Here is a 12,596-nt window from a genome sequence, read left to right on the forward strand (position 1 = left end):
TAGAAGCAAGTATATAAAAGTGAAGAAAGTAAACTAATGAGTGAGGAAAGGACTTTTTGTATGGTGGAAACACACAGTGAAAAGGAAAGTATTCTGGAGAATTTTTAACGTGAAATTTAATGTATGCTATTTCTTTTACCTGACGTGAACTCCCCTCTCCTTGTCAAATTCTGACTCATCAAGGGAGGCTCTTGCAACCCATGCTGACTTCTACATCCTCAGAAATTATGAAGTACTGGCAAGTATATCAAAAAGCTTTCTGCAACACTAATGTCTTCTAACTTGGTTTTGCTATCTTGTAAAGGCAGGAGGAGAAGGGGACAACAGAGGATGAGATGGTTGGATGGCATCACTGACATGATGGACATGAGTTTGAGTAGGCTCCGGGAGTTGGGAAGCCTGGTGTGCTGCAGTCCATGGGACTGCAAAGAACTGGACATGACTGAGGGACTGATCTGACTGAATACCTCTTGTAGCAAGAAATAATTTTTTAAATGAGTGCTGTACAAATAGTAGAAGATTGTTTAGCTGGTCTCAGCTTGACTAACCTGGGTCCCATTAAACCACATTCCCTCCCTTAGACATGCTGAAGGCTGCCAACAGCACAGCATACCCGGGGCTGGAAGGACAGTCTTTAGTACATGCCTACACTTTTGCTTCCATGAGTTGACTTGGTGCTTACTAGGAATCCATGGGTGTTCGTTCTTTAATCTATTTATTCTTATTGTACTTCTTAAAGTAATCATCACCTAGATGTTTCATAAGCCACCAAAAAATAGTCTAGCCAAAATTGTTGGTAGATAACCAAATATAATGTTCTGGAAGGACTTTTTGAGTTGCCAGGAAAACATTGCTGGGGACAAGATTACAATAAACTGGGGTGGATGGTATCATGACACTGTAGTTTCCACTTAATGAAACAAGACATGGATTGTGCCTCAAAGTGAGGTTTCTGTAAGAAAAATATGCAGGATTTCAAACACAAACTCCTTTGCAGAGTATGGTTTTTTGCCTTACATCACAAGCTTGTACATTTATATTCTGAGTTAAATTTTATAAGGTATGTATATTTTGTTTTTTGAACTCTTCTTAAACCTGATCTCTTTCTTTAGCAACCAACTACTATTTCAGACCCATCAGATACCAGAGCTTCTGCTGTTTGTTGAATCCTCTTCCAAGGATTGTCCTTCCAGTTGTCCTCTTTTATCTTGATAATGGAAGCAGATATCCTTACTTGTGCTGCTTGCTGTGTAATTTGGGTTGTCTCTCATCACATCGTTGCCTTTTCTTAAAGAAAAACAGATATTGTTCTTGCCTAGGGAATTCATACTCTGATTTAAGGCCTGAGTTAGTCACATCCATGTTTGTTTTTTGTTTGTTCAGCCTCTCAGTCGTTTCCGACTCTTTGCAGTCCCACGGACTGCAGCACACCAGGCTTACCTGTCCTTCACCATATCCCAGATTTTGCTTCGACTCATGTCCGTTGCGTCATTGATGCTATCCAAGCACCTCATCCTATATCACCCTCTTCTCTCACCATCAGTCTTTCCCAGCATCAGGGTCTTTTCCAGTGAGTCAGCTCTTCACCTCAGATGGCCAAAGTATTGGAGCTTCGGCATCAGTCCTTCCAATGAATATTCAGGATTGATTTCCTTTTGGATTCACTAGTTTGATCTCCTTGCCGTTCAAGGGACTCTCAAGAGTCTTCTCCAACACCAAAACTTGAAAGTATCAATTTTTTGACACTCAGCCTTCTTAATGGTCTAACTCACATCCATATATAACTACTGGAAAAACCGATACAGACCTTTGTCAGCAAAGTGATGTCTCTACTTTTTAATATGCTGTCCAGGTTTGTCATAGCTTTCCTTCCAGGAAGTAAGCATCTTTTAATTTCATGCCTGCACTCACCATCCACAGTGATTTTGGAGCCCAAAAAAATAAAGTCTGACACTGTTTCCATTTTTCCCTTTCTATTTGCCATGAAGTGATGGGACCAGGTGTCATGATCTTAGTTTTTTGAAGTTGAGTTTTAAGTCAGCTTTTTCACTCTCCTCTTTCACCCTCATCAAGAGGCTCTCTAGGTCCTCTTCACTTTCTGCCATTAGAGTGGTATCACCTGCATATCTGAGTTTGTTGATATTTCTCCCAGCAATCTTGATTCCAGCTTGTGATTCATCCACCCCAATATTTCCCTTGATGTACTCTGCATAGAAGTTAAAGCAGGGGGACAATATACAGCCTTGATATGCTCCTTTCCCAATTTTGAACCAGTCTGTTGTTCCATGGCCATTCTAAATGTTGCTTCTTTACCTGCATGCAGGTTTTTCAGGAGACAGGTAAGGTGGTCCAATACTCCCATCTCTTTAAGAATTTTCCACAGTTTGTTGTGATCCACACAATCAAAGGCTTTAGTGTAGTCAATGAAGCAAAAGTAGATGTTTTTCTGAAATTCCCTTGCTTTGTCTATGATCTAATGTATATTGGCAATTTGATCTCTGGTTCTTCTTCCATTTCTAAATCCAGCTTGACATCTGGAAGTTCTCAGTTCACATACTGTTGAAGTCTAGCTTGAAGGATTTTGAGCATTATCTTGCTAGCATGTGAAATGAGTGCAATTGCGTGGTAGTTTGAGCATTCTTTGGCATTGCCTTTCTTTGGGATTGGAATGAAAACTGACCTTTCCAGTCCTGTGGCCACTGCTGAGTTTTCCAAATTTGCTGGCATATTGAGTGCAGCACTTTCACAGCATCATCTTTTAGGATTTTAAATAGGTTGGCTGGAATTCCATCCATAGTGTTGGTAAAAATCCTCAACCAGTTTTAATTTGGGGGTATTAAAAACTATGATGACAAGCAAAGAAAGCAGTGGTTAGTTGTAATAGTCATGAAGAAAAGAAAACAAAGTTTAGTCCAGCTTTTTTCTGATGATTCTCTAAATCATTAGTATTAGTTCACCATGCAGAGATTTATCCTTTATTATACATTCAGCTTATGAAAAAAAAAAAATACTTGTGTTTCTCAGCTCCATTGATCCCATAGTGTGACTTCACAATGTATTTGCATCGTGAGCCTGTTAAGTTGTAAAGGGAATTTGACAAATGTTTTCAAATGCTTCGCTCTTTTCATGCCCATTTACCATTTGCTTTTTAGATCATTTCTTGGTGAGCATTCTTTTTTGACATTTACTAAATGTCAGCTCTAGTTCATATTTGAAACATTGGCCTAGAGCCAGTAGGCTGACCAATTTATAACAGCCTGTTAAGAAAAATTAAATAAAATGTGAAAATGAAATGAAAATTGCTTCAAAGAAAAATGAGAGCTAACAGTGGAAAAGCCCGTTGATGATGTGATACTCATCCATTCCTTCCCTGTATTCACAGTTGTGTCACTTTGTACTGTTGCCAGACTCTGAAAGGAAATTCAGAGAAAGAATTAAAAATAATTCTTCCATATAGCAAGCATTTATTGAGTACTTATCCTGGATCAGCACAAGTAATACAAAGATGAGGAGACCTGTTCACTCTGCAGGCAACTCACTCTAACACAATGATTCTCAAACTTGAAATAAAGACTGAATCTGTTCTTGGCTAAAGCATTTAAGAAGGGACAGCTGGGCCACCTGAAGGCACTTATTTGAGCAAAATACCCACTGCTAGGAATTTTTCCTAAGGAAATAATCAGGAAAATGTGCAAAGATGTATTGAGTCTCAGAGCAATGATCTTCATTTCTAAGTAGGCTAATAAATGGTTTACCAGATGTTCCAGCAGGTATTTACCGCATTTAACCTTGATGAAGAATTTAGCTCTGGATTATTTCTTTTGCTCACTAACATTGTCTATATTAGTTGTTTCTCAGTAGTTCATTACTATCTTAATAGTTTGCTGAGCCAGATCACTATTCAGTTTTCCTTTCTTTCTGTCTAAGCACAGAGATAGCATGGATACTAGATTAAGTTAATCATGCAAATAAATATTTTGTCATTGAACTGTAATTGTTGTGGGGTTTTAAGTCTATGATAAGTTGCTCCAAAGTTAATATTAATACCATACAACTTTAGTATGGATGCTGGTGTTCTGTATTCCTGACCCACCTTTATATAAAAGGATGCTTGATTCTACTTGGCCATTGTCAGCAGCTTTAGAAAAGAAACAGGCACGTGAACTATGTAATCAAGTACTTGGTATTTTACTTGACTCACCCGGGTGTCTGAGAACAGGTGGGGAAGGTACCCAGTTCCTTATTGTTTATTTAAATTGTTTAAATGTGTAAGAATCATCTAAGATCAGCTTACGGAGGTCCAAAACTTTTATTTTCAAGGTATAGAAGAACAATTGGTATTTGAACTATCATTCAACAGCCTTTCTGGCTTTCTTTCTCATTCAAAAGTGAAGAATCAGAAATCTTGATATTATTTGTTAGGAAGTAATGGGATTTCTGAACACAAATGTCATCTTTTAACAAATTTATGCACACATACTGGGAAACTAATATTTAACAAGGCCATTGTAGCTTCTATCTGTCACCTAGAGTTTTGCTTCTGTGACTTTATTTTTCCCTTAAAGTGGCAAACCAGGCTAACAGAGATTTAAACACTTAAACGTAAGACTTTTCCATGATGATTCTTCAGAGACCTATTCATTTAGCTCTTCTGCTGCTTTCATTCTTCAAGACAATGACATCTTAAAATTCCTTTTTTCAGAAAAAAAGTGATAATTTGTTGTTATTTAAGGGTTTCTCCTCTTCAAAAATCTGAAGTTGTGGAGATGGTTAAGAAACAAGTTAAAGTCATAACACTCGCCATTGGTGATGGAGCAAATGACGTCAGTATGATACAGACGGCACATGTTGGAGTAGGAATAAGTGGCAATGAAGGCCTTCAGGCAGCTAATTCTTCTGACTACTCTATAGCTCAGGTAAACCATCATTTCTGCCAAACACACCATCCATCTTTGTCAGCTGACACTATGAAGAGGAAAATGTTAATTTTTTCCATTCTTATTTTAGTTCAAATATTTGAAGAATTTGTTGATGGTTCATGGTGCCTGGAACTATAACAGAGTCTCCAAGTGTATCTTATACTGCTTCTACAAGAATATAGTCCTCTATATTATCGAGGTAATTGCAAGTTAAGTTTAAAAATCCTTGTCATTTGCATATATATTTGAAACGTTTTGGGGAAGACATTTCTTCATAATTTTAATGAATCCTTCATCAGCCCACTTTTTTAACTTCTGAATATGTTAAAAAGTTTGTCAGCTGTGGAGAATAATGTTGAAATTCTGGCTAAAACATTATGTTGCTTTGGTAAGGAATGTTGAATTATAATTGCTAATAATGTGTACAGTTTTAAAAAACTACAAACTACATAGCAGTTTTTATAAAGTTCAAAAACATACGAGAGAAAACAGTAAATTGTTAAGGGATGCACATGAGGAAAACTGTGTTTAAAGAGAAAAGGAAGGGAAAATGGAAGAAAATCCAAAAAAAAGAGGGGATATACATATAGCTGATTCACTTTGCTGTACAGTAGAAAATAACACAACATTGTAAAGCAACTATGCAATAAAAATCGATTTTTTTAAAAAAGGAAAGGAATAGTGGACATAAAACTGAGGATGTCAGTTTTACTAAGGGATCTGCCAAGTCACTTCAGTCTTGTCCGACTCTGTGTGACCCCATAGACGGCAGCCCATCAGGCTCCCCTGTCCCTGGGATTCTCCAGGCAAGAACACTGGAGTGGGTTGCCATTTCCTTCTCCAAGGCATGAAAGTGAGAACTGAAAGTGAAGTCGCTCAGTCATCTCCAACTCTTAGCGACCCCATGGACTGCAGCCTACCAAGCTCCCCCATCCATCCAGGCAAGAGTACTGGAGTGGGGTGCCATTGCCTTCTCCAACTAAGGGATCTAATCAATAAAAATACACAGGTAGTTTGGCTAGTATTGGTCATCCTATAGTTCTTATTATGTTTCAGGCCTGCATAATTGGATAGAAGTATTCCTTGCTCTTCAGATCGGTTTTGGTGTCTGGATTTGGTAGGAAACAAGAGTCCAGATAATGAGGAATTTGTCTAAAAATTATCAGAATAGTTCAATTACTGCGTCTGGATCACAAGGAATTTCTATATTCCTTTTCATATGGCAAATATAACATTTTTAACATGTAAACTTAACTTGGGTCAGGAATATCATTTCTGAAAGGATGCATTTTATTCTGCAAACATGTTTTGCAGTCTCCACAGGCTGCCAGGCACCAGGGTTAGTTCAGTAACTGAAGTAAATCGCGCGAGGTTTCTATCCTCCAAAAACTTGCCAATAGAAATATAAAGCAAACCACATGTGTAATTTTACATTTTCTGGGAACCACATCAATAACAAGTAAAAATTAAAGCCCAAATTAATTTTAAATTATATTTCATTTAACTCTATATATTCAATATTATTATTTCAGCTTGGAATCTCTATAAAAAATTATTAAAGCAATATTTCACATTCTTTTCTTCATAACTAAGTGTTCACAGTCTAGTGCGTATTTTACACACACAGCGTATCTTAGTTTGGACTAATCACATTTCAAGTATTCAAGAACCACATGGCCAGCGGCTATTCCTCTGGGTAGCACAGCACCAGTAGGTGAATAAGTAAACTGAACACTCAGGATGCGATAAGTAAGTTCTTTATATTTAAAAAGAAAAAATATGACCACCTTTTCATCAGAAGCTGTATTCGTAATGTTTGAACTCTAGGCGTTACCAGTTCCTTGCTCCTCTTGCAGCTTCACAGAGCCCAACAAGGAGCGCTCCATAGCTTGTTAAGAAAGCCCTCCATCTTCCACTCCTGTCAGAGGACCTGCCTACGCCTTCATAAATCTGCCCTGGGCTCCCTTACACATGTTTGTTTATGCCACCTTGCCCTCTACTCAGTTGACTGCTTCTACACATCCATCAGAAGAGGCAGAACCTTCCCATGTGCCATTTGAAAATAATATCTCATACTTTATGCCACAAAAGTAACACTATAAACAAAACGGTCTGTAGACTTTACATTTCCCCTGCTGAGATGTTCGTTGGAAACTGCTGTATGTTTGCTTCAGCTGTTCTTTATGCCTGTCAGAATGCTTACCTTCTTATCAAAATGTTGACTGAGCATAGTTCTTATTATGAGTCAGATTAATAAAATTAAGGGCTTCCCTGGTGGTTCAGACGGCAAGGAATCTGCCTGCAATCCAGGAGACCCAGGTTCGATCCCTGGGTTTTTTAGTTTCGAAGTATGCAGGCAGTTTTATTTGTTGGTCACTAAAAATCTGTAATTAGATTGCAACCCACTCGGTAAAATAATCATATACCATAATTAAATACTTGGAAACATAAACAGAATAATCTATGAATTTAGTTATTGTTCATTACTGCTGAATTTGGTCTGAAATAGTCTGTTTTGAAACAAAATACACTTCCAAAATAGCTTATGAGATCATACAAAATATTTTCTGTTTATATAAATTTGTTATTCTTTTCTAATAAAATTATTTTCAATTCTCAGTCCCCTCTATAGTCCTAACCTTTCTAGTTAAATTTTTTTTCTCATCCCTCAACATTTATCGGCATTAGAAAGAATACCAGTTTATACAGTTTATTTACATATAATCTTGAAGTATCTGGGAGTTTAAAGCCACTGGCAGCAATAAATCTGCTTGCAAAAATATAATTGTGTAAAATGAAATGAGTACTCAACTTGCCACTTTTTAAATCTAGATTATTTGACAATCAACAATGAAGTGGTCAAAATTACGTACTAATGGGAGACATAAAATATATCAAACTCAAATGAAAAACTAAATCTGCACGCTCTGTTTCAAATCCACAGTTATGCAATTTGTGGTTGATTAGCCCTAAATTTCACTTGGCTTTGAATTTAAAGCCTCTTTGAGAGATAACTAACACTGATCAAATTCTTTACACATTGGAAAGGAAATCAGTCCTAAACTTTACTGGAAATCTCATTCTTAAGTTATTTTTCTTTTAGCAGTTTATGGAAATGTATTTTGAATATAATTCAACTATCTTGGAAATGAATTGACCTTTTAAATCAATTCCCAGATACCCAACTTTTGCCAGCTAAAACAGGTTCTGCAGATGTTAATGGCTCATGTCAATACTGTGAATGAATAGACAGAAAACACATCATTGAATGTCTCTAGTGAGGACAACTGCCCAGTCTCGAATCTCCCCTTTCAGTTTTTTGTGCTGATCGGGCGTGGGAGCAGAGGGCTCATTGACTGTTTGTAAGCTGCTGTTTAATATGCAGAAATGCTCCATCAGGGAAATGTCTGTGAAGCTGTAACTGCCACGCCTCTACTGGGACGCGAAAGTTAGAAAATAATACCAGGGCAGGCAGGTCTGAAGTTTCTTTGCTAATAAAGAAATAGTATGGAACACTATGGGTTTTAGAGACTATCTGTAAAAACTGCTTTTCCCATCGCTGTACTGCCAGGAATGTCACCGTCTAGCTACTCCATTGCCATAAATTATAGCCAAACAAATAAAAACAGATTTGGCAGGTGGCGGTATAAAGCACTAGCTTGTGGTGGCCACTCAGCAGCGACTCTAGGTGTTCATTGGAATGACTGGCATTCACTAGAGATTTTAGTTTCTCTGAAACATCTGACTCCTTGCTAGCAAAGTAAGACCTTTTCTCTCAAACAGTTGGTCACATCCAGGTTTTCCGGTAAGATCCCAAGGCAGTGTAGCGTTTCTGATTTCCAGAAGCTTTGATTAAAGTCAATGAGGTGATACCTTCCCACCAAGTTGTGCTGAGATATGGATTTCCTGTGAATTTAAATAATTTAGATACCTCCCCAGAGGGACTCATGTTTTCTTTCTGCATCCATGGTTTTGTTGAGTCAAGGGAGGGACTTTTATGTGTTTATAGTAATTTAGGTGTTGTTTTATTTAGTATGGGATGCATTTCTAATGTATCTTTAAACTGCAAATCTCAGACTAACTTGAAATCAGCTTTCTGGTAGACGTCTTCACTGTTAAAAATCTCTCTTTCCTTTAAAATACATAAACTTCAGTGCCAAAATATTTATATTAAGATGTGGGTACTATATTAGAAGAGTCAATTCCTATCTAGTCATTTCTCCTTTTAAAAAAATTAAAATATTAACTTTTTAAAGCACAGGAAGAGAGTTTCTAGAAACATGTTCACATACCTTTCATTAGGAAAAATAAAAAGGCAAAAATGCTTTGATAGCTTTCAACTTAAAATGTCTACATTTTTCTCATAAACCAGTTAGTAAAGTAGTGCATTTTAAAATAAACTTGGACTGCAAGTGTGTTAGCTTATTTGCAAGTTATTTTGAATTGGAAACTGAATATAAGTATCCATTGATTTAGATTCCTAAATTTCAAATTTAGATTCCTCAATTTCAAGCTCCTAGTGGTGTTTTAATCACCAAATTTACATACAAAGAAGCCAGGAGACCATTCACATTTACAAATGTTTATCCACACACAAATTTATTAACATAAATGTCTCCTATTATACAGTATTGATGTTTGCAAATGCATTTATAACTAACCTTTGAGCCAAATCATGTCCCTTAAAGGAATTTGGTATGTGTGCAGCTTCAGCTTTCTTCAGACCAACGAAGATTAGGCTGCGTCTTCATAGACTATTCAGGCCACAACTGAAAGTTTGTGTTTAAAAATTCCTTATATTACCATCATACCGTAAGAAATCTGAATGAGCTTCACAGTCACCTACAGGGAAAACATTACTGTCACCCAGAGTATCACAAATATGTATTTACAGAATCCACATCTCAGAAGGGCCAAATGTGAAAACACAATAGATGGCGTTGAAGTCTGTCCTGTCAGTTTGTGTCTACTTAACGCTTTCCAAAAAAAAAAAAAAAGTTTAAAGTCTGCAAGGAATAAAGGAAGTCTCCAAGGAATACATTTAACTTCACATGAAGATGCTAAGTACTTTTGCATGTAGCAGTGAACGGTCTGGCTTCTAGTTGAGAGCACAAGTTCAAATCTTTTCTGTAAATATATGTGGCAAGCAAGTGAGAATTTCAGATTTGCCTCCCATTTCTATGCTTTTGTTCTTGTTGTCGTTAATGCGTGTTACAACCCTGACACAATCTGGACTTATTTTTCATGTGCTATTGCTGCTTTGTTCTCTTTTCCATCTCATGAAGCCGACATTGGTTTTTATATACGCTCAGTCATTCCTTTCCCTATAAAAAGGAAAAAGATCAATGTGTGTACAGAAACTGTTCATAGGGAGGCCAGCCTGGGTACATATTGATAAATGGTGAATTTGTAGCAATTCATGCTTCCATAATGAGGTTAAATGAAACGTGAAGTGTAGCAAAGTCCGTGCAACTCCAGTTCAAAAATTCACTTAACCAGCACGTCCAGACTGCTGTCCCCTAACAGGTTCTTGGTTGTTGTTGTGATAGTTTGGCTTTGTGTTTGTGTTTATGTCTTGTTGGGCCAGACATTTTTCTCTTCCAGATCAATATGATTTTTAATTACATTTTAGTCCTGCTTTTTTTTAAAATAACACAGGGATTATGGATTTACTAACATTCACTTAAATTTTCCACTTGTCTTAAATATGCTGGAGAAAGTTTCTCTTTATTGTCCCTTAATTTTGTAGGCAAAGTTCAGTTTTCTGCTTTTAAGAAACTGCAAAATATATAAGAATATGTCACTCTATTAAAGATTAGTTTTTAATCAAAGTATAAATTGAAGTTACAAAATATTTTTAATATTATAAACTCAAATTTTGCATTCTGATGGCTATAATTATCAAGAAATATTTTTTAAAAAGGTTAAATACGTTGACACATTAATTCTACTTCTAAGAATTCATTCCAAAAGGAAAAAGAATAGGAGGAGATTTTGGGAGATGATGGGATATGTCTGTTACCTTGATTAGGTGATAGTTTCATGCATATGTCCAAATTCACCAAATTGTATACATTAAATGTGTGTCATTTTTGTATGTCAATTTTACCTCAATTAAGCTATATTTTACTCAAAGTAATTCAGCCTAAGAAATTGAGATATTTAGGATTTCTGAAAGAAAATTCAGTTCTGAATTAAGTATAGTAGAAAAAAACAGAAGCAAGCTAAATATCCAAAATAGTAGGGGATATATATCCATTTCCATTAACATCTTTTAAAGGGTATGTAACAACTTAAGAAAATATGTATTATACAATGTTAAGAAGAAAAGGAACAGGACATGATGCTGCATATAGATTTCCATAAGATAAATCGTTGAATGTATATAAATGAGCTACATGAATATAACCAAAGCAGAAGACAATAAATGGTGATGGTATTAGTATAGGAAATTATTTTATTTTCTAAATAAACAAAAGTTTTAATTATGATTAAAAAAATCTTTAACTACCAGAAGATAGATATTTTAAAGAGGAGTTAAAGGTCTAAAATGTTAATGGCATAAAATATACTCTCTAAAGTGTCTTTTAGGAAACAAGATTATACCTAATTTTTTTTTAATCTATGATTGCCTATTGGTATAGTTCTTTTTTGATTCAACAAGTGGAACCAATCCTGACCTAAATAGCAAAGACCTTATGAAAGAATCCCTTCAAATTAAAAAGTAAAGCAAAGAAACGCCATTTTCAAGAGAATCATGAAAATACTGTGTCAGTGAAGCTCTTATGCACTGGTTGAGTAACAGCAGATTTTAAACACTGAGTTTATGGTTTCTGCATTCTAATTTGGAGGTTTGGACTATTTTCTTCCTAGATCTGGTTTGCCTTCGTGAATGGCTTTTCTGGACAGATCCTCTTTGAGAGATGGTGCATAGGTCTTTATAATGTGGTAAGTTTAGGACTTTTAATTACTCCTGTTCTATTGAATACTTTGAGATAGAAGATCACCCTGCGTTTGGCTACCTGGTATAATGACTAGTTTGTGCACTTTAGATGTTTACAGCAATGCCACCCTTAACTCTGGGAATATTTGAGAGATCATGCAGAAAGGAGAATATGTTGAAGTATCCTGAATTATACAAAACATCTCAGAATGCCCTGGACTTCAACACCAAGGTAGGAACAAGTGCCCCGGCGGGACTTGCTTTATTGCTCCAGTTGCTTGGGGCATCAGTCTTCTAAAGCCAAGGAAACTCCAGGGTCCTGACCATGGCAGGCCAGATTTGCTTAAGGTTCTGATATGACCTGAGAAGGTGTTTGGTTTTGCTGTGAATTTAACCTGTAACCACAATTCACTGGAGTTTGCCAGGCAGCAGTAAAGTGGGCCTGGCAGGCAGAGGGGGTGGCCCTCTGACTTTCTGTTTTTGCAGTTTTGTGGGGAATGCGCACTGTTCTCAGAGGTCAGTCATCCAGGACTGGCATGGACAGTCTTTACACATACAAAGTGATGAGGGATGATATATCATTCTTTACCCATTTTCTGTTTTATGAAATAACTTTGTCTTCATTGAAATATTAGATTGTATTAAGCATTAAAGATATCGTCTCTGGTAGATAACTCATTTACCAATAATAATCATTATTTACAATCATTATTAAACCATAAAACTTAACATAA

The 12,596-nt window shown here is 36.4% G+C and overlaps 1 protein-coding gene across 10 annotated transcripts in view; it reads left to right on the forward strand.

Annotated features, from left to right (window-relative positions):
* Positions 1–12,596, forward strand: part of ATP8A1 (ATPase phospholipid transporting 8A1) — a 238,832-nt gene that overhangs the window by 175,895 nt on the left and 50,341 nt on the right. For all 10 annotated transcript variants that reach the window (XM_086407721.1, XM_086407724.1, XM_086407725.1 and 7 more), the window contains 4 exons: positions 4,733–4,916; positions 5,008–5,118; positions 11,793–11,867; positions 11,972–12,094. In XM_086407721.1, coding sequence (XP_086263847.1) covers positions 4,733–4,916; positions 5,008–5,118; positions 11,793–11,867; positions 11,972–12,094 — 493 coding nt within the window. The remainder of the gene's footprint in view (positions 1–4,732; positions 4,917–5,007; positions 5,119–11,792; positions 11,868–11,971; positions 12,095–12,596) is intronic.

Source organism: Bos grunniens, chromosome 6, assembly GCF_055505025.1.
Source record: "Bos grunniens cultivar Pamir isolate PY7600 chromosome 6, Bosgru_T2T1.0, whole genome shotgun sequence".
NCBI classification, from domain to species: Eukaryota; Metazoa; Chordata; class Mammalia; order Artiodactyla; family Bovidae; genus Bos; species Bos grunniens.